The 22751-nt window shown below is 35.5% G+C and overlaps 1 protein-coding gene across 1 annotated transcript; it reads left to right on the top strand.

The window, feature by feature from the left end:
* Positions 1-1833: 1833 nt before the first annotated feature.
* Positions 1834-16755, top strand: LOC110696609 (GPN-loop GTPase 2-like). The gene is made up of 10 exons (XM_021873948.1): positions 1834-2227; positions 3328-3372; positions 3482-3561; positions 8348-8422; positions 8539-8642; positions 8731-8887; positions 8973-9060; positions 14247-14319; positions 14409-14539; positions 16403-16755. Exons 1-10 carry the CDS (start codon positions 2136-2138, stop codon positions 16464-16466), a joined length of 909 nt encoding a protein of 302 aa, XP_021729640.1. The 5' UTR covers positions 1834-2135; the 3' UTR covers positions 16467-16755.
* Positions 16756-22751: the final 5996 nt, after the last annotated feature.

The following is a 22751-nucleotide window of genomic DNA, read 5'->3' on the forward strand; positions in this document are numbered from 1 at the left end:
TCTGCAATTATACAAGTTGAAGGAGAGGTTACCTCCATGATCATACAATTGGAAAAGACGAACGATCTTTAATACATGCTACGTGACAAACTACAGTATCGCATGGCTACTAAGCCAAGGGAAACTACGAAGCTAAGAAGAAAGCTTAAAAGAAATGAAATGCTTGTTGTTGATTGATTTTGTTGACGTCTTCCTTTGATCCTTGCACTTTTGTTTATAGGCGGAATGGAGCGGTTTTGGCTGACTCCCATAACTGTTGTACGATTATGCTTCTTGGCGCCAACACTTCTTCAAAAATTTAAATCATCCAATAGCCTCCTAAACCAGCCTCTATGTATTGGGCCTTTATGTAACATCGGCCCAGTTCCTTTTATGCTTGAACCAGTTTAGCCCAGAGACCTTTTATTGACTCTAAAACCTTTCATATCAGCCAAAATCAAGAAGGTCAAACAAAAGTGAAAAATTTGATTTTTTAGGATTAACACATCATCATAATTATCAAAGTTTTGATTACTTTAGATCACAAACATACTACACACTGTTGTGATTTTCTTCGTTGTATCTCCTTGTAATTTCGTGATACCCGGTGTGTATAATAGGGTCGAAATATTACTTTGGGAAACTGATTTTGTTCACGCTTCAAAGTGTTAAATTTGTCCATTTTCGTTCAATTTTTGTGACCCGGTAAACCAATTTCCCCAACATTAAATAGGCTCAATATGAGAAATAAGTAGTAAATTAAAAATCATTTAGACTTAGTCAAAAGGCTAAACTATTTTGAGAAATGTTGGATTATTCTTATTAAATGAGAAAATTCAAGTTTATCTCCTAGATAAACTTGAAGTGTTTATCTAGACCTAGTTTCGGAATTTTGTGTTGCAAAAGCAGGGGTAAATTTGGAAAGTAAACTTTAGCCCACCTACCGAATAAACAGACGCTTATTGACTCCTGGTAACCTGGGTTAACACATATCCATTCTCAAACCCCTCTAACTGGCTTCAACCTCCTTCAACATCTCAAAACGCGAAGTGAGGGACCTGGTAATCGTTTTTAGAAATCCCACATTCAACCTTTCAGGATGATAGGCGAAGTGCAGAGGGAAACGTTTTTAGAAGAATAAACTCTCTAAGATGGTATCTGAATTTTATTGTTAATGTTGCTGCGTCGTTAACACCGAGAAGTGCTAGGGTAATTGATGTTAAGAAATTGCGTAATAGGAAAATTGTGATGTATAGTGCTAAATTGAAATTGAAGAAATCTAAATTTGAATGATCCATTGCTGTTGGTTTGAATGATTATCATTCCATCATATTAAAGAATTAGTGAATTTACAACAAATTGTCTGAAGTTTTATTGATAAGAATGATAAAAAAAGATAAGAATGATATATGGTGCTTTGAATTACTTTAAGGGATGTGGAGATGGCCATGAATTGAAATTGAAGAAATCTTTAATTGCATTCTACCGTATTTCAGGTGATTAATGGATTATGTTGCCAATTTCTAATATTGGGTATCTGATCTGTATGTTAATATTTCACACCGCCACTGTAGAGGTTCTTGATTTCTCTCTCCTTTCTAGTGTTTTTACGGGAATCGAGAAATAGTGAAAGTATATATTCTAACCCTTGGTTAAATTAACCCAACGTCGTCAAATCCTATACAATAAACATTACTTTTATCAAAGCTCATGTGGCAGACTTTTGCAGTTTGCTTTTACAACCTTTATTATTTTTTAATTCAGATTTCATGACTTATTTGCAACAATGCCATGAGATACCTTTGATTTGTTAATATAGGAGATAAATGGGGGTGCTCTCTAAAATGAGAAAATTTGCCGACATTAAAAGCACAAAGATAGTAGCGGTATAAAGTGAAAATATAAGAAAAATACTAGTTGTATACAAATATTTACTCACTCTTCCTTATACGAGGGTAGAGAGGTCCAGAGTTCGATTCTCGGAATGCCCCATTTTTTGCCGTTTTCTCAATCTCTCTCTCTCAGTCATATTTCGGCGGGCTTCCATTAAAAGGGTTTTGTTGCTGCTTCGCTTTTCTTCTCTTCTATCATACTAACCACTTTCAATTCTCCTCTTTTTTTTCAAAGTAATTGGTATAATTCAATAACCAATAAGCATGGTATTCGGGCAACTGGTAATCGGACCGCCAGGATCCGGAAAAACTACCTATTGCAATGGCATGTCTCAATTTTTTCCTCAAATTGGACGGTATTCCCATTTTTCTCTTCCTTATTCTTTTGTTCTTATGTTAATCTCATTTATTGGGTTAACAAATTTATAATCATTCAAATATGTATTTTTTTTCCCGATTATCTTGTGTATTTTGAGTATCATTTCTTCTTTTTGCTTCTGTAAATTTGTTATGTAGCAATTTTTTTTTAAAAGAATATTGATATGATATTACTGAGAAATGTTGCATGAATGATGATGCCAAGTATGTCGAAATTTGCCTAATGTTACTTGAAGAATCAAACTTTATTTTGAGAACTATTTGTTTAATGAGGGGATTTAGCTAGGATTATGTATGTACTTGTAATTACTAATTTTGTTGTCTATATTGTAATGCTATAGTATCTTGTACTTATAATACTCAATCTACTAGTTAATTAAGTTACGCTCTTGGGCGGGATGGGGGTGAGGCTGGTTCAGGTTGTACTGGCATATGAATTTGAAAGGTTATGCCCGTTTAGCGTTTACGGATTCTTCTTAAGCTATTTGATACTTCTGTTGAGTTGGAATTGAAATTGGTGACATTGGATGAAGCATGAAATCAGCAATCATACTTCACAATATTATTTATATATGAATTGTATTATAATTTGAAGAGGTACATTATCTCATTATTTAATCAGTGAGATTTGAAATTTTCATCTTGGGGTTATAATGTGAACTGCAACTTGTACTTGCAATTGGTGCTTGACAATCTCTATTTCTGTTGCATCATGAAACCATCATTGCATTACTTTGTTGTTGGGACACATGTGGAAGCCTCATGATCAAATCTTCGAACATTATTCCTATCTACATAATTTAATGGCAATTTTCACTCATATAATAGATCAATTTGATATTACCCAATCAAATGTTACTACTAGTCTAGTGCCTAACAACTTTTGGTATGGCAATCGGCCTAGCCCTAATGTTTTACCATCATTTGCATTTTTTTCAAGTTTGCTCTCTCTTCTTTTCTTTGGAGTTATTAGCTTGGTTTATGTCTATTATTTACGAGCTTTGGACAACTGTTTGGCTATGGCCATTCTGGTTCTTAGATGCTTATAAAAATGAAATTTTGCTGTTTACAAATGCAGGAAGGTTGCTATAATCAATTTGGACCCTGCAAATGATGCATTGCCGTATCCTCTTTGATATATGACCGTTCAATATTTATATTTTCTTTTATTATGGAAGTAATCTTTGTTGTATTCTTTTGGTTGTCATTGATTTTCTTAACATGAGGTTAAGTTATGACTGTGCTGTTAATATTGAGGAATTGGTCAAACTTAGTGATGTGATGAATGAGCATTCACTGGGGCCCAATGGAGGTCAGCTTCCTTCTTATTTGATCTATTTTCTGGTATATTTTATGAAGTCTATGTTGAATATTTTGTATCGAATGAGCTAGGAATGTTCTAGCTACATGGATATCATTTTTAATTTCTACGGAGTAGGTTAATGATGGACTTAAAGCAGGGTGATCCATCACTGCTTTTATTTTTCATGTTGCTTGTTGATTTATTAAGCATTAGTCGCCTTGCACCTTGGATTATTTTAATTAATAAAGGGGTGAGCGGAGAAAGAAAAACAATCTAAATTGAAGAAGGGAATTTTGGCTCTGTAGGCATTTAACAATGCAGAGTTGGGGCTGAAGCAAAGATGGGCCTTGTGGATCTGCTGGGTATTAGCACTTGGCAGCATATCACCATGCATTGACAACTTTCGGTGGTACATGTAGCATGCTGGTGGTACATGTACAAGGCCACATAAGAGTAGTCTTTTGTGGCTATGTACAAGGCTAGTAAAAGTATTCTGCAAGAAACACATTTGACAACTTTCGGCTACTTTGTTGACAGTTTGTCATATATACACTGGATAACTAATTAGTAACTAACATAAATTTCTTAATTAAATAGTTTGTATTTATTAGTGTTGGACTGTTGGAGTAGGATTAAAAAATAGTGTTTTTTTTATTTATTTTTTTATTTTTATTGCAATATTATCCTAGTTCTCTAGTAGAACTAGGAATATCCATACAGGGAAATTCCTTGTTAGATTAGATGTTACTTTCTGGTCATCGTTTTATGTACACCAGAAATAAAATTGAAACTGTATGTGGTCTTCAGAATAAGGGTTGTAATGCCAACTTGGCTACCACATAAGGGGGTGTGGATTCAGCCTAGGAAGTGGGAAAACAGTCTTAAGACAGTTGTGTCTTGTGAGAGAATAAGTTGTTGGCTTAAAAACTGGGAAGTGGTCCTAAGATGGAGATTTTTTTGCGAAAATTAGATGTATTTCAAAGAGAGAATTGTAGCTCGAAGTAGTAATAATATGGAGTTGGTTCCAATAATTGGTTGAGTGAGTGGATTTTCCACGTGAATGATGTTGCATTTTCCGTATTTAATTATTTGTCTAACAATTTGCACCATACTTGCTGATTTGTACATCCTTTTCCACTTTGTATTACTCCTTCCGTCCCTAAACCCAAAATTCTCTTTTTTGAAGATCACAAAGAACATTTGTGCATATGGTTTGGCACACATATTGATGAGGGGATAGATAGAGAGAGCAAGTGGGAAATTTAACCAAATTAAGTATGGGGAAATCTGTTAGAAACATCATTTTTTGGTATGTGGGGCAATCTTTTAGGGATGGAGGGATTAGGTTTTGCCCTAAATCCCCAACAATATGGACCCTAATTCACGAATCACATCTTGTGTTGATATGGGTGTTTCCTCATCGTTTGGTTTAAGAGAGAGAGTTTCTACAGAGGTGATTCTTGTTGTCCTTCACCTTGGTGGCCATTGTGAGACATTTTTTCTTCGTCAACCATTTTTTAATGTCTTTCGTGGTCTCTTTACCCTCTATATCTTCTGTTTAGATTCAACGCCCTCTCTCTTGTTACCGTTGGAGAATATTTGTTTAAGGAATCAATTTTATCTTTTTTTGTTTTTTTGGAAATTGTTCCATGTACCATCGAGGTTTTAAAAAATGCACCGTGTACCCCTGAAAACTTTTAAATGCACCGTGTACCTCTAAGGTTTGTAAAAAAAATGCACCAAATACCCTTATCATCTAGCAAATGCACATATCATTGACTTATCAAACTAAAATCATGCCCACACACTGACTCCCTTTTAGTACTTTATATTTATGGAGTAAAACCGCCTAAAAGCATAAATTACATCAAAATTTGAACTCCATCAAACATTCTAAATCCTAAACTTTTGGGTGTTAGAATTTGATTTACTAATTAAGTTTACTTAATAATTAAATGGTTTAGCATTATAGTAGCATTACACTGTAATAATTTAATAAAATTTGATGCTTAGGGGGTCTCAATCTAACTAAGGGTATTTGGTTACCCTCAAAGGTACACGGTGCATTATAGGGGTGAGCGGAACCGGGTACCCGGTTGAGTTCATAGGATCGGGTCCCGGAACCGGTTGTACCAGGTATCCAGATCTTGGACCTGGTCCCGGAACCGGTTGAAGCGGGTCAAGGAATTTCGGAACTGGTCCCGGAACCGGTTCCAAGACCGGGTACCCGGATCTTCAATCTTCATCCTTAGATTAAAGATATTATTAAGAATAAGAAAAAGAAAGTGGGGATGTTTAATAAATTAAACACTACCACCAGTCCACTACCAACACCCACCAATCCACCACCACCCTCATTGGCCTTGCTTGCAAAATATTAGAGGGATTAATCTATCAAAAACATTAGTGTATAACAATCAAATTGCAGCATTACCTTCCTTAAAAATGTTAGTCATTATTCTATCTAATGCTTCCTGCACAATTCTCTCAGATTCAGCATCCAAAGCACTTCTAAATTCAAGGAAAACAAAAACTAATGAAATTATTTAGATTATGATAGAAAAAATCCCAAATAAGTAAACATCCTAGTTCGAAACTACAGGATTAGAACAACTTACCTTGATTCGAAAATTCCCAGCAATTACAACAAATCAATTGTTTCATGATGATTTCAATTCGAAAACATAAACCCTAGAATCTGACTACTGTTGTTAATCAAAATTAAAAAATTAATCGACTATATAAAGAGTTAGAGAAGAGACATAAAATAGGAAAATCGAGAGGAAAGCGTGATTCATCTTCGTTAAAAGCTTAGAAGCCTCTTTTATGGAGAAATCAGATTGATGGCGTGGAGGAGATGGTGAAGTAGTTTGACGGTGAGGATAGGAGAGAGAAATTGGCGACGGAAGAGGTTAACGGCAATGTGATAGATTTGGAGGAAGAGAAAAGGGAGGAGAGAGAAAGAGAGTGGCAGAAGAGGTTAGAGTGGAGGAAAAGGGTTAGAGGGAAATAACTTAAGAAATTAAGAACTTTTTTAAAAAAAAAGAAAAGAAAAAAATTAAACACATTAAACAACCGGGTACTCACCGGGTATCGGGTCCAAATTTCCAGGACCCGGTTTTGGAACCGGTTCCAACCGGGTCCGAATTTTCGGACCCGGTCCCGGAACCGGTGAGACCAGTTCCGGGTCTGAACCGGTTCTGGGTCCGGTACTGGGTACCCTAGGTCTTTGCTCACCCCTAGTGCATTATAAAGTTTTCAGGGGTATACAGTGCAATTTTTAAAACCTCAGGGGTACACTGACTAATTTCCCTTCTTTTTTTTTTTTTTTTTTTTTGCTGATATGCGGTTTCACTAGCTGAAGTGCTTCATCTTGCTCTCTGTTGGTGGGTCTTGGTTGCCATATCTTTATTCTTTTGCATAGCTGTTATTTATTTCTCTATTCTTTTTTTCCTTTTGTTTTTTTTTGTTTTTTTGTTTTTTTTTTTTCTGTATTCTTTTACATAACTTTCATATAATCTGTATCAAATATGCCTGACTTTTTCTCTTACTGAGATCTTGTCACATTAAAGTATATTGTAAGAATTATTAATTTTAAAGTTGTGCAGCTCATGTGCTTGTTGCTCACAGCTCCAATTTGCACTATGCCTCTTGGGCCTCATGGCTATGTGGTCTTCTTATGCCTTGAGCGTTTTTAAAGCTAAGTTCTAAAGTTAAGGGCATAATTCTCAGAGTTCCTCCAGGGTTTATGTTTGTGGTTGAAAATTTTCGTTTAACTATACTTAAACTATTTCTACTTTCCAAGACCCAAGCTTTCTTAAAGAAGGAAGATCAAGGATATTGACAATTTGAGGCATTGTGTCTAGAGCTATGAAGGTTTACAATAGGGTCTTTTCTTGTTAGGAAGAGAAGGAGAAAGCTTTCTTGAGATCAAGGATATTGACATTTTGAGGCCTTGTGTCTAGAGCTATGAAGGTTTACAACAGGGTCTTTTCTTGTAAGGGAGAGAAGGTTAACCATCGCAAGATGTTATAAGTTGAACTCAAAGACTTTTCTTGTGGATATTCAATATATTACTGACTGTATAAAAAAGCGCCTTGGCTCTGAGGCACTAGGTGAAAGGGCTACATTACTTCTGAGGCACTAGGTGAAAGGGGTACATTACTTTTTTGAGCTAGGCAAAGTGCATTAGAAGAGGCTTTTTTGAGATAGGCGAAGTGCATTCAAAGAGGTGCACTTGAGGCACACCCGAGGTGCACACCTGTGGTGCCATGAAGGCACACAAAACACCCCTGAGGTGCACCTGAGGCACACTTCAATGAGGCGTATTGGTCAGGCTCAATAGGAACCCTATCGCCTTAGTGCGCATTTTTGCTTTTTATGCATGGATGCTGCCATTTGACATATGCTCCCTCCCTTTATTCCTTTTTTTTAATTGTTGAATCTTAGTGCTTGTTTGTTTGCCAAATGACAACATTTTAATGTAGGAAGTGGAGTTTCATTGGAATTGTTAGCCTGGATAGTTTGTTGAGAAAAGCTAAAATGGAGAAGAGGAAATTTAAGGAAAATAGATTTTCCCACAAAACATGGTATGAACCAAACTTGTTAAGATTTTTTCTAAAAATTGCTTGAGAGAAATGACTTCCCATGACATATACTTCAGATTTTAATCCCTTTCTTGAATGTGCTTAGTATCTAATATGTAAAGTCGTTGACCTGTATAAATATTTTGAAGTTCTTTTTTTTTTTTTTTTTTTTAAAGTTGTCTTCATCAGCAGTTCCATTCATTTTGTAGGTCTAGTGTATTGTATGGATTACTTGGAGAAGAATGTTGATTGGCTGGAGTCCAAATTGAAGCCACTTCTTAAAGGTTTTATACTTTACCTTTCTATTTGCGTTGTCAAGGTTTTTCTTTTTTCCACATCTATCTGTATATTGACATTAGCAATTGCTTTAGTGCTTATAATGTTTATTATTACCTTGCAGATCACTATCTGCTCTTTGATTTTCCTGGCCAAGTTGAGCTATTTTTCCTGCATTCAAGTGCAAAGAGTGTTATATTGAAATTAGTGAAGAAATTGAATCTTAGGGTACACTACTAGCTTCCTTAAAGTTTACTCTCTCTTCTTTTCTTTTTGGTTGATTATAAGAAGCTTACTTTTCGTAAATCTTATGCAGCTGACTGCTGTGCATTTGGTTGATGCCCATCTCTGCAGTGATGCAGGGAAGTATATCAGTGCATTACTGCTATCATTATCAACCATGCTTCATATGGAACTTCCTCATGTAAATGTTTTCTCTAAAATTGATCTTATTGAAAGCTACGGGAAATTAGGTATTTCTTGGGACTCTACTCTTATAATTGGCTAACTTACTGTTAGAATTTGCTTGTTTCTTACTTGCCTTTTGCCTTATTGCAGCTTTTAACCTGGATTTCTACACTGATGCACAAGATTTATCATATTTGCAGTATTGCCTTGATCAAGATCCTCGTGCTGCCAAATACAGGTGCACTTAAGCTATCCTTTGTGAATTTTCATTGTCAAAGTGACCAAACACTTTAGAAATGTGATCAAGGTGCTTTTTTTAACTTATCTTTTACTTTATACTTCCTCCGTGTCTCAATTGATGCATCTTATTACTTTTTGGGATGTTTCATAATAGATGCATCAATTCTCTTTTTTAGTAAATTATATTTGCAAAATTACTAATTTACCCTCAACTTTAGGTGGAGACCATACTCTACCTTTAATACTTAGAGCCCTTAAAGGTTAGCACATGGACAATTTTGTCAATTACTCCACTCTCTCCCATTTATTGGTTTGTGTGCCATATACAAAGGATGCATCAATTGAGAAACAGAGGAATTTTTTTTTTTTTTTTTTTTTTTTGCTTAGAAAGTGGTGTTGATTTTTTTTGGACTTTTTTAAAACAAAAATTTTTAAAAAATTGTATTTAATTTGTTTATAAATATTTGTCAATGCAAGAAAATCATAGTGAGACCAATGTGCAATCTCCAAATTATTAGGGAGGTCTAAAATTTTTATTTCTTTTTGCTACACACCCATATGGCTAGAATTTGCTTTATGCTTTTACTCAATTTACTTTAATTGTTGATCAATTTCACTCCAATCTGACATGCTTTTTAAAATTTTAAGTAACCTATGTAAATTTGTAAGAGAAGTCTCATGTTAGTGACCAAGTGACCATTAACCCCATGTTTGTGACCACATCGTTAAACCTGACAATATATAGCCATCCCCTATTACCTGAAATACCCGACCCGAGTCCTGGCTCATACTTGATCTGACTTGATAATCAATGTTTCTAATAATGATTAGATAATTAAAATAAGCATATTGATACACCTAGAATTGACCAGAATGAGTCGTACAAAAAAATGACCCGACCTGAATTAATCCAACCCAAACCCGATCCAAATGACTCAATTGCCACCTCTAGTGACCATTGTAGAGCTTGTGCACCCACAAACATTTGCGTTTCTTCAATGATTTTCATCAACACTCAATACCAGTTATACCACATATAAACTAATAATGGCAATCAATGAAGAAACACATGTTTTAAGATGAAGTTCAATTACCATGGACATTAGCATGAGGCTTGCCCTTTGAAATTACATATAAATAAATTCTCTATACAGTCATTTTTACCATGATTTTACTCCTTTTGTCCTTAATATTTTGCCCCATTTGACTTTTAACGGTCTCCAAGACGCATCCTAAAACATTTTATCTTATAAAAATTATGAAAATGAGATACTCCCTCTGTATTTTATTACTTGCTCCACTTTTCTTTTGCGGCCGTATGTTATTACTTACTCCATTTCCATTTTTGGAATCTTTTAACAATATTTTACTATTTTTCTCCCTACTAGTGGTCTCCTTATATCATATTTTTACTTATACTTTTTTTTTTTTAGATTTTTTATTAATCTTCAACCAATTCGACTTTCATCATGAAATTATACTTTCTATTATTCTTGTTAAAACTCCGTGTCTGGAGAAATGGAGCAAGTAATAAAATACGGAGGGAGTCTTAATTAAATGTACAATGAGATGAATCCAACAAGATCCCACATGACTATATTATTTCTTATAGATTAATGGTATTTTGTGTTAAAATATTTGAATGTTTGACCCAAATTTTTGCAATGGGGTAAAAATATAGGGACGGAGGGAGTACTAACCAACAGGCAACGGTACTACCTATCAACAAGCCACAATAATACCTACTAACAGGCCATTTCTGTATACTTATTCTTGAGCCTGATGCATCCTTGTTCCGTTGATGTTTTTTGGTGCTCAGGTTTCTTTGACTTTAACTATATATTCTAACTCAAATTTAGTTTTTGATTGATACCTCTCACATTGTAATAGAGAGCAATGTTATTGGATACCCACCTGAATAGTATTGGGCTCTTTTGTGACGACACTAATAGTTGGGTGCTTAAAGGTAGTCCATGATACAACCCTTGATCATAGTGAAATGCTTCATATCCCCGTCCATCCCTCTTGTTGTAATCTTAGCTTCTTCTTACATATTGCTAATGTTTCTAACATGGGCAAGTATGTCCTCCTAGATTCTAAGTTTCCCCTTAAAACTAATATCTCCGTCCATCCTCCTTGTAATCATGTTCATATGTGGACCTCTTTTGCTTCCTTGCAGCTTGTAATAGAGAGATCCCATATGTTAAACAAGGCAAGGTCTCCAGTCTCCACCCCCCCCCCCCTCTTCCAAAAAAAAAAAAAAAAAATAGGGAAGTATTTGTCACCAAAGCTCAAGTATTACAAAAGTAAGTTGTTTATCTGAGACATCGAATCAGATCCAAAACACTCCCTTTTTAATATATATAGCTCCTAAATGATTGAAAATAGACCCTTTTATATATATCAGAAGTTCTTCAATGTACCATTATATCCAGGCGGATTTTTGCTATCTAGTATCTCAAGCTCTTCCTGTAGCTATATTTGTGAAAGGGTCATACTGGCCACATGACATAGTGATTACAAGTAACACTTAACAGTCATGAAGTGGCTCAGACTCCCTTCTCAAGCATTATTGAAGACATACTACTATTTGATTGAACTTTTTCAGGCATATCATATGGATCCAGACTGCAATGATGTCCATCACCCGAGAAGCTGAGAAAGACATAATATTTATGATGTCTAAAACAAATATTGTTTGACTAGGAATACCAACAATTCTTATTTCCAACAATGATTCTACCTATAACCCTGCATGTTAAGAAATGTTGGTATCTTTATCTTACATATTCCCATCTGCTTACTTAAGGTTATAGAATACCATTTTCCTTTGTCTTTGCGCCTCAGACCTGGCCAGATTGACCTATAACAAGTCAAGGTCTTCCCTCGTCTTATGTTTTACTTTGGTTGTGGGAGTTGGGTAGCTTTTAGTATCATAATATAAAGATTGGAAAGGAAACAAGATGTTAATTTAAACTTAGCAAATTAGTAAACCTCATTTCCTAGTTTTCTCAATCTGTAAGCAGGGATTCTTTGCTGGAAGAGGAACTTGTATTGTTTCATACCATCTGAGTTCCTTTAGAATCAATCCTCCTGCAATCAACCATAAATAAGTTATGTTAATCTACTTTCACACTCAAAGATCTTTAGAAAACAGTGCAATTTCTTGTGTTTACTTTTTCTCCCCTTTAGTGAGGTACAAGATAGGGGATGGATGTCGCATATGTCTCTGGAAGATATTTTTGAAAGGAGAACTTTTATTTGTTCTCAAAATATTCTATTTGTCTTCACTTCGTAAATGCACCTGTGTTTGGGGTTTATGCGATAATTCCTAGGATTTACATGTTTGGAGATCATTACTATGTTAGAGGGGTTCTCTTCTTCGGCCAAGTTTTGGAGTCTTCAACTGCAGTTGAGGGATTCTAGGGTGTGGACAGGGATTATTTGAGTCTTTTACTTGTAAATCTTTTCTTTGTTGCTCGAGTCGACCTACTTAATTTCAGAATCTTTCAAGTAGGAAACTTTACTTGCAAGATGGCTTTTGTGTTGACGATGACATTGAGTAGGATTTACTCTAATGACATGTGCCAAAGGGGTAGGCTGGGGTTATTTCACACCTGTATGCTTTGCCTAGCTAATAGTGCTTGTTCACATCTTCTTCTTTGTGAAGCGACAAATTACGTTTGGAGGAAGTTTTTTGGTTTGCATGAAGAATCTTGGGTTTTGCCTTAAAAAGTCTAGATTGGCCGTCATTTTATGGGGTTTGGTAAAGGAAAGGAAAAGTTGCTGATGTGAATCAAGAGGCTAATTATTTTGAAGGGTCCAAGACATTTTTAGAAGGTCCAAATAGCTTCATTATGGGCTGCCCAAACAAAGAAATAAACAAGGAAAGGTCCACTAGCTCAATAGGGAAAGAAGGAAGCATGAATTGCAAAGAAGAAGAAATGGAGCAGTTCACTTCCGGCGAGGATTACGGTTGCCACGTGCCAAGATGGGGCCCACGCGCCTGTCCTCCGGCACCAGACTGAGTCCAGCTACACAGTGGTGTGGCGCGTGTCACTATTGGTGGCGTGTGAGGTGGTGTGGTGGCGGCGACACGAAAAGGATGATTTTCCATCCTTAGTTTTTTTTCTAGAGTTTTGCTTGCAAGTTTTTACCTTACACTTGAAAGGTTTTTCTTGGTTTAAGCACTTAGGATTCCTTTTAATTTCTGTTATTTTAGCTTAATAAGTTTCCTTAGTTGATTAGGATTTGTTTTAGGAATTATAGACTAAGTTAAACTAGTCTTACTACTAGTTTCCTAATCTAAGTAGAACTAGTTTTCCTATTCTATTTAGGTTACTTGGAGCTAAAGGTTAGGGGCTTGTCCTAGTTCTACTAGACTTAGAATTAGTTAGTTTTTAGTCTATAATTAGGGAATTTTCGTGGCCTTGTAGGACATATAACAAATACACAAAAATTCAGTTGAATAAAAATTCATTGCTTAGCTTTTTGCTTAAACGTTTTGCTAGTTTTCAATTCAAGGAGTTGGTTGAAGATTAGAACATTAAACACTTAGTGTCTAGGAGTAGGCTAAGAGTTTAATCTCAAAATAATTAGCGTCCAGGAGTGGGTTAATTAATTTGGGAATTCGAATCATAAGTTTCAGGATTGATCTTGTGAGAAGAAATATCGGTTCGTTTTATTCAATCTTAAAGAAATCCTTCAAGATTGGATCTTTATTTCAAGATTGTGGGTTTTCTAAAATCTTGACTAAACAAGGGGTTAGAATCCACATCAGTTGCTGTGGCAGAATGCTTTTTTGGCAATTAATGCTGTGTAGTTGAAACAAAAAATCCTTGTGTTTTGTTCATGAGCTGCTGTGGGACAAAGCCAATTATTTAGTGTCATTATGGAGGAAGGTGGCGGGTGGGGGTGGGGGGATTTAAGAGTTACTTATTTGAAATGCATCAAAGATATTGGGTAAATCTGTAATTTTTTTGTTTTTCCTATTGGACTGTTTGTCCTGGTGGTTTGTTATCCTTTTTCAGCTGTTATTATATTCTTCTCTTATCTCATGAAAAATATAAGATCCTTGTTTAATAATGAAGGTACAAAGAATAGCTAGAACTTTGTCCTTGTCTGGTAAAGCAGACCTTTTTTTCCCCTCAAATTCCTAACTACCTATTTGCAAACATACTGCAGGAAGCTCACAAAGGAACTATGTGAGGTTGTTGAAGAATTTAGCCTTGTGAATTTCACAACTTTGGACATACAGGCATGCTGTCATTTCCATATGCTTCTTGGATTCATTGCTGTATTTTGCTTCAGTATATGATATGTTTTCACTGCTTCTGACTTCTTCAGGACAAGGAAAGTGTTGGAAACCTTGTGAAATTGATCGACAAGACCAATGGGTACATCTTTGCTGGTATAGATGGAAGTGCAGTGGAGTTCAGCAAACTTGCAGTTCGCCAAGTTGATTGGGATTATTACAGATATCCTTTTTTACCCCTTCCTGGTATCTTTGTTATAAATTACTAATTATTTGTGGAAATTACAGTTTGTCAAATATCCCTTGTTATCATTTCTTTGGTTCCCGTTTCACATCTATATATATACATATGGAAGGGATCCGCTGAAAACAAGGTATATGGTGAAAACTTAAAACAGAAGATCTACACCGTCTAATCCCTCATTATTGTTTCCCTTTTACATTTCATTTGGTCCCCTTTCATGCCAACTACTTTCTTGTAATAAACTATCCTGAGAGGCAATAGGGGTAGTCTAGTACTATTTGGTTAATAGGCTTTAGCCCTAGTATAGATAGAGAGAGGGGGGAAAGAAAAAGGTAGGCAGAATTTGGGAGTGAATCCTTGAGAGTTGTGACCTCAAGTCACTGTTTGGAGAGTTGTGACCTCAAATCACTATAGAGCTTGATAGGCTAAACCTATCGATTCTGTAAACCGTTGATTTAGTAATTAAAGCCTCAATCTTTCTTCTCTATATTACTGCTCAATTTGGTTGTGCTTGGCCTGAATCTATCACATTTCTCTTTCATTTGCTCCTCTGCTATTTATCACCTTTTACTTAATAACTTCTGTTTATCGAATTTGCTCCCTTTAGTGTTCATCAATGGTGTCAGCTCTCTGGCTCTCTCTCCTCTCCCCTCTATTTTCTATCTTCTCTCCCAAATCACAAAACTCTTACCCAAATTAGCCTTTTACATTCCTTAATTTATTACTCACGTCTCATTCTCTCTTCAATCCATCCTCAAATCCCCCCATATTTGGTCACCTACATTTCTGATGCTTTTGTTATTGATTCCGTGATGAATTTCTTATTAAAAAAGTTTGTATTCTCTTCAATTGATAAGCATCAGTTCAGAATTCTTGAATTAATGTCATCCAGCTAGTATATATGTAATTGCTTGAGCTCTTGTTTTCTAAATTGGAAGTTACATTGTATTATTCAACTTAGATTACCCAGATTCATTGAGGAAAATTGTGTTCTTGATTGAGAGGCTGATGAAACAACATACAATGCTAAAAACTAAGAATTTTAAACAATTCTTGCAACCCAATCTTGTGATTATATTTGATAACTAGGAATTTGACAAGGTAGAGTGGCATGATCTAGGTAGTAATCAGGCAAGAACACAGACACCAACAGATTGACAATAATTACTTATAATATCCCTTTAATCATATACAATACCAGTATAAGTATCAACGGTATCCCTTTAAGACTTTCTATACTTCTATTGTTGTATACAGCACCCCTCTCTAAACTATCAATGTCTTAATTGTATACAATACCCCTGTATAGACTACATTTTCAATTTTCAGCATAACACTTGTTTTCACATGATCCTATTCCTATATATAAATATAGTACTACCTCCGTTTCAATTTATTTGCAACATTTATCGTAAATGAATACTACAAATTATTTACAACAAATGTTTTCTTTCCTTTTTTGTCATTTCTATCTCTCTCCTCATCACATGCAACTTTATTTTTCTCTCTCTTATTACCACTCAAACAGAAAGTAGTATGTTTGTCAAACTTTTTTGATACTCCTAGGAATTAGATATGTAGTGCTGAGAAAGTCTGTGGTGACTAAATGAGGCAGTTGTTTTCGAAGGGCTCTTTTATAATGTGTCATCATAAACATTATTGTGTTTGTCTTCGTCATTGCTGTTGGCATCATCATCTACATTTGCATTTTTATAAGAAGGGATTATGTTTTTATCCCCTTTTGTTGATGCATCACAAATATGTGGCGGTGATGCCTCCAAGGTTTCTGCGAATCATCAAATACTTTCATGCTGTTTAGTTTTACTTAACAAAGTATTCCACAGTAGCAGCAGTACAAGAGAAATACATGAAGGATGATGAACCTGATAATGACTCCAATGCGTAGGGAGCTTTGCTGTTTCAGCAAATCAGCTACTGAAATTACTGAGTGTACTGTGAGTGGCAAATTGGTTCTTTATTGCTAGAACCAGACGGTAGAGAAATATATTGCAAGGCTATGAACATGATGTACCATTTGTATATGTTTGTGATGCACAGTAAATTTTCTATGTGTTAGAGTAGAGGCATTTTGCCTTTAGTTGGCACATTTGGTTCAGCAAAGAATTCTTGTACACTTAGGTTAGAAGTGTTTGACGATAATTTAAGGTAATACAGAGTACAACATGAAATTACAAGGTGTTCCTGTTTGTGATCTCAGACAATCAGTATTGGTATGTAGGAGTTCAACCGAAACTAGTGTTTGACGATAATTTAAGGTAATACAGAGTACAACATGAAAGTACAAGGTGTTCCTGTTTGCGATATCACACAATCAATATTGGTATGCAGGAGTTTCAACTGAAACCCAAAATTTCAGCAGCACATCAAATTTGATTGTTAATCTATCTGAGATGCTTATGCATAGGCTGCATCTAATGCTAGAATGGTGGGCAATACAGAAATTGACTATGACATTTGACATCAGCATATGAAAATGACCACTTGAATGTACAAAGTACTCCGTATAAAATTATTACTCTTTGTTTCATATTATAGTGCTCATTTTTATTTTTTGATTCAAATGTTAAAAGGTTTGATAAACATTTCTTATTAAATATGTTGTATATGCTAAAAACAATTAGTGACATATTGTTAGATTTGACTCATGGTGTAGTTTCATAATATTAACATTTTATAAATTTTTATTATTGCAAAATTAAATATATTAATAACCAAAGTATGACTGGAAGAAAGTGCAAATGAAAATTAGCACTATCTTATGGGGCGGAAGGATGTACTCGTTGGATTAAAATGTACGGGGACCTTGACAGGTTGATGTAGATTAATGGATTATCTTTGTGATAAAAACACCAATGTTGGTTTACTCGACTGTGAGTCAACTCTTAATCTCTGTAGTTCTAGATGATGGACACTTTTTCTACATAATAAATTTCACAAGGAAAAAGACCGTTGACTAAATTCAAGATATTTTTTCTTAATTATATACGGAATATAAAGTTGTGCGATTATATAGATCATGAAACATCAACACAATTGTAATTTTTTGTCAAGTGTCACATCACGTTTGGTAAATTGCTTATTAGCATAAAATTTGCTTATTTAACTAACATTGGCTTATTGACTATTAAATAAGCTAATTTAAGATGTTTGGTAAAAAGCTTATTCCACTAATTATGCACTTTTTCAAAAAGCTTATTTTAGGAGTTTTTTCAATTAGCTTATTCAATATCTTATGGTAATATGATACTTATACCCCATTTAATTTAAAATCCGCAAACGTAAACTACCTACCCCAACAATTAGCTTATTGATCATTTGACATATTCAAACAACTTTAAGCAATCAACTATTTTATACAATTAGCTAATAAAATAAGTAGCGAAATCAAATAATACAATCAACTAATCAAAATCAGATAACACAATCAACTTTTCACTAAACCCGGCCAAAAGTTATTTTAGAGTTTCATTTTCGATAAATTTCTAATATTTCACATGTATAAGATAAATTTAGCACGTCTTGTGTGTGGCTATTTCAAAAGATATTTTTATAAATTTGTTATTAAATCATAAAATAAATTTTAAGGAGTTGTTCAAAATAAAGTCTATTTATGATATATAGTTATTCTAGAGTTTTAATTTTGATGAACTTTCATTCTTTCATAAGTATAAAATCAATTATAAATTTGACTAAATATGTTGTAATTCTATTTACATCATCAATTTGATGAAGGATGAGTCTAAGATTAGGATAATTATCTACTTATTTGTCTGATAGAAACTATAGGGAGTGGAGGAGATCTATGGAGATCAACCTAGCTTCTAAGAGAAAGCTGGGATTTGTCAAGAAGGATGACATTGATGATGTAAAAGCAAATCAATGGGATACATGCAACAGATGGTGATAGCATGGTTGACATGTAATATAATATAACTGATACTATCAGGAGATCAGTGATGTTTCTCAAAACTGCTACAGAGGTATGGAAGCAACTTGAAGTAAGATTCTTGCAAACCAACGGTGCAAGAAAATACAAGCTGGACAAGGATATCTATGACATCAAACAAAATGGTGAATCCATTAGTGAGTATTACACCAAAATCAAGTCTTTGTGGGCTGAAATAGAAGGACTGAACGTGTACCACCTATCACAAGCATGACCCTGCAGAAATCCATGCATTTGTGAATGCATTGAACCAGCAGAGGAAAGAGCAGCACCTTTTGCAATTTCTCAATGGCTTGGACACTAGATATGCTGCTTAGAGAAGCTAAATACTGATGCAAAGTCCTCTACCAAGTGTTGAGACAGCTTGTGCAGCTCTTCAGCAAGAAGAATCTCATAGAACAACTCTGAGTGAAGGCAACCATGGCAACCTTAAGGGGGAGCCTATTGCTCTGTATGGAAGGGAGCAGGAAAATCAAGCTCTAGGTTGCACTGTATGTGGAAGAAAGAGACACACTGCTACCAATTGCTGGAGGGTGATAGGTTATCCCAGTTGGCATCCTCAGTACAAGAAGCAAGGAAGAGGTGAAACTGGTGAAAACCTAAGTGGAACAAGCAAAAGGGAAGTGCTGGGCAGAAAGTTGTCGTTAATGCTCGTGCTTAAGAGTCGGTAGCAATTACTGCTGAACAACTGGAAAAATTGCTGAAGCTGGTTCCATTGACATCGAAAGCAAACAAATCTGGTGATAAGTGTCATTTATGACATATTTTAGGGTGGTTTTCTCCCTTAGTTTTAGGTTTATTTGGGTCTATCTTGGTTATTTCTAATCCTTTTAGTCTTGTTTTAGTTAATAAAGTCTTAGTTTATGTTTTAAGGCCTTAGTAGTGAATAATGTGCTTGTTGCTCGGTTTCTAGCTTGATTTGCGTGCTTTTCTATGTGATCTTTCACTCTTTTCTCTGTTGGTCTATTTGTCTAGGTACTTGGCACGTTTCTCAATGTTGATGGCTCAAGAGAAGGCCGAAAAATTCAATAGAAGAAGCCTTGAAGCCAAAAAGAAGTTAAGAAGCAGAGCATTTGCAGCGCTTAAGGCTAGAACCGGTGCCCAAGCAACCCTCCGCACAGCACTGAAACCAAGCAAGAGCAAGCAGCATGAATCGTGGCACGGTGGTCCTTGCCGTGGTGCGACAGACCTACCGTGACGCTGCATGATCCACCGTGGCGCGGCATAATTTGTTTACCAGTTTTTTTCTTCATTCCTGTAGATGGCTGGCCGCGCCCTAAGAGAGGGCTCTCTCCAGTTCACCGCGGGTGCGGCAAGACCACCGCGGGCGTGGTCTTCTGGGTTTTTTTCGCTCCCAATTTCCGATTTTTCTCCTTTTTCTTTTTGTACTTTATATAGGGGTCGACCCTATTTTGTGAGGGGACTTTTGGGCAGATTTTTACACATTTTCTCTCTCTCACCTTTATTGCTTTCTTTAATTCTTGTTTTTGCTTAATTCTTTGTTGATTAGAGTAGGTAATTAGATTACTTGTTTGATTCTTGCTTTAATTCTTGTTTTACCTTGTTTTTCATGTTTTTCTTCATTATGATTGCTTAGATTTCGTTCTAGGGAAATGGATGAATGTTATGTTGATGAATTGAATGATTGATTGTGATTGTATGCAATTGATTCTTGGTTATTGTGTGTGGATGATGTTTGCATTGCTTAGAGTCTTTTAGCTAATTGATTCTAGGTTTCTAATTTTTCTTTCAATCAATTGTGCGGAAGTGAGTTGATTGGGAGTTTAGATTCTTCCATACCTATGCTAGGCTAGTTGCACAGGACTGAATTAGCTTAGTACGATAATTAGCATGCTTAATTGCGCGGGAGTGAGTTGAGTATGTTGATTGTTCCTAATCGAGATCATGATCATCTAATTGCAATTTGTTGTTGCATTCATTAATGTAATTGGATTCCCCTTTCCCTGGTATTTTATTGATTACTTAATGTAGTGTTTTAGTTGTTCCTCTCTCTACCTCACTTCCTTCCTACTAGTTTAATTAGCCCAAATTAACACACTTAGTCCTTGTGGTTCGATTCCGAACTTGCCTCTATGCTTGCTTAGTGGTTAGTTAGGAATTTATAAATGTTGTTTGATATTAGGAGGTTAGTCAACGACCTAACCCTCACCTACTTATCATCTGGATATGACACAAAGGAAGAGATATATTCTAACTTTAAAGGTATGATAACTTGTTACAATGCTTTCAATAATGAAAATAGATGGATAATTGATTCAGGAGCCACCCATCACATGATAGTTGATAAAAAATGGCTAGATGCATGTAAACCTGCTAGTAGTAAGGCGAAAATTAACCTGCCAACAGGATGGACTGCAAGTATAACCTGTACTGGAAATATATGCTTGAGCAATGGATTGAAATTGAACAATGTGTTGTGTGTCCCGAAGTTAAAACATAACTTGTTGTCTGTTGGGAAGCTAGTGAAAGATAATGCCTGTAAAGTGAAATTTTATCCTGAAATGTGTGTTATTCAGGACCTTGCAATCCAGAAAGCTAGAGCGGTTGGAAAAGCTGCTAATGGACTGTTCTATCTCGAAGAAAGGAGAAGAAAAGAGGAAGAAAAGGAGGAGTTGAAGAATAAGCAAAGACTAGTTTGTAATAGATCTAGTCTAGATATATGTGCAGCCTATGGCACATTAGGCTAGGTCATGCTCCTATGGAGAAAATTATCAAAACTGGTTGTGTAAATAAAGTTGATATGACTGATAACTCTGTGTATCTGACTTGTCCTATGGAAAGATTCATTAAATTACCCTTTTCTTCAAGTAAATTCATGCTCAAAAGTTGTTTGAATTGATTCATATTGGTATTTGGGGTCCATATAGAGTGTGTGCCAGGGGAAATTACAAGTACTTTCTCCCTCTAGTGGATCGATGACCACTCTAAAACAACTTGGGTGCAGTTGTTGAGATTGAAATCTGATGGATATAGTGCCATCAGAAACTTCATTTAGTTTGCAAAAACTCAATTTGAAGCCACTGTTAAGATAATGAGATCTGACAATGCTCTAGAATTTAATGATGTTAAATGCAGGGAATATTTTGGAGACTTGGGAATTATTTATCAAACCTCATGTGTTGGTAGACCTCAACAGAATGGTAAAGTTGAGAGAAAGCACAAAAATGTTCTAGAAATGGCAAGAGCCTTGAGATTTGAAGTAGGTTAACCCTTACAATTTTGGGTTGACTGTGTTCTCACAGCAACCTACATTATTAACAGGTTGCCAAATTCTGTGAATGAAAATGTTTCACCTTATGAGAAAATGTTTGGCAATAAACCAGACTACTCATATATGAAGGTGTTTGGTTGTCTTGTAGTTGCATATAATCCTTCTCTAAGCAAAAATAATTTTGCCCCGAGAGGACTGCCTTGTGTGTTTCTTAGTTATTCTCAAAATCAGAAGGGCTGCAGACTCTTGAATCTAATCTCTCACAAATAGTTTGTCTCGAGAGATGTAAAATTCTTCGAGAGAGTATTCCCTTATCACAGGATGAACTCAACTCAAGAGTACAGGGCACTTGCAAGCTTAAAGATGCCAATGGATGATATCTCTTTAGAGAAGGATGTGCAAAAAGAACATAATGATGCTGATCCGGGAGAACTTGACAATCAAGAACAGAGTGATGAAGAAATTTTTAAAGAAATGCCAATGCAAGATCAGATGGTGACTAAACCAAAAATTACAATGCATCAAGAAGAAGAAAATCTAGTTCAACAACCTGAAGTGAGAAGATCCAGTAGAGTAAGAAAACCACCAAGCTGGACTAGACTATGAACTTGGCAACAAAATAGCTCAAGCAACATGTGTTGCTAATTCTATATCTGCTGTAGTTCACCCTCAATTTGGTTCATTTCTCTCACAAGTATCTGGTCAAGAAGATCCAATATGCTATAAAGATGCTGTTAAAGAAGAAAAATGGGTGGTAGCAATGAATGACGAGATAGCAACACTAGAAAAGAATGAAACATGGGAAATAACTCAACTTCCACCTGCAAAAAGAGCCATTAGCAGTAAATGGCTTTATAAAACCAAACTGAATCTAGATGGGTCAGTTGAGAGGTACAAAGCCAAAGTAGTGGTGCTGGGTTGTAGACAGAAACATGGGATAGATTATAAAGAGACATTTGCTCTAGTGGCAAAAATGAGCACTGTAAGATCAC

Source organism: Chenopodium quinoa, unplaced genomic scaffold (genome assembly GCF_001683475.1).
Source record: "Chenopodium quinoa cultivar QQ74 unplaced genomic scaffold, ASM168347v1, whole genome shotgun sequence".
Lineage (NCBI taxonomy): Eukaryota > Viridiplantae > Streptophyta > Magnoliopsida > Caryophyllales > Amaranthaceae > Chenopodium > Chenopodium quinoa.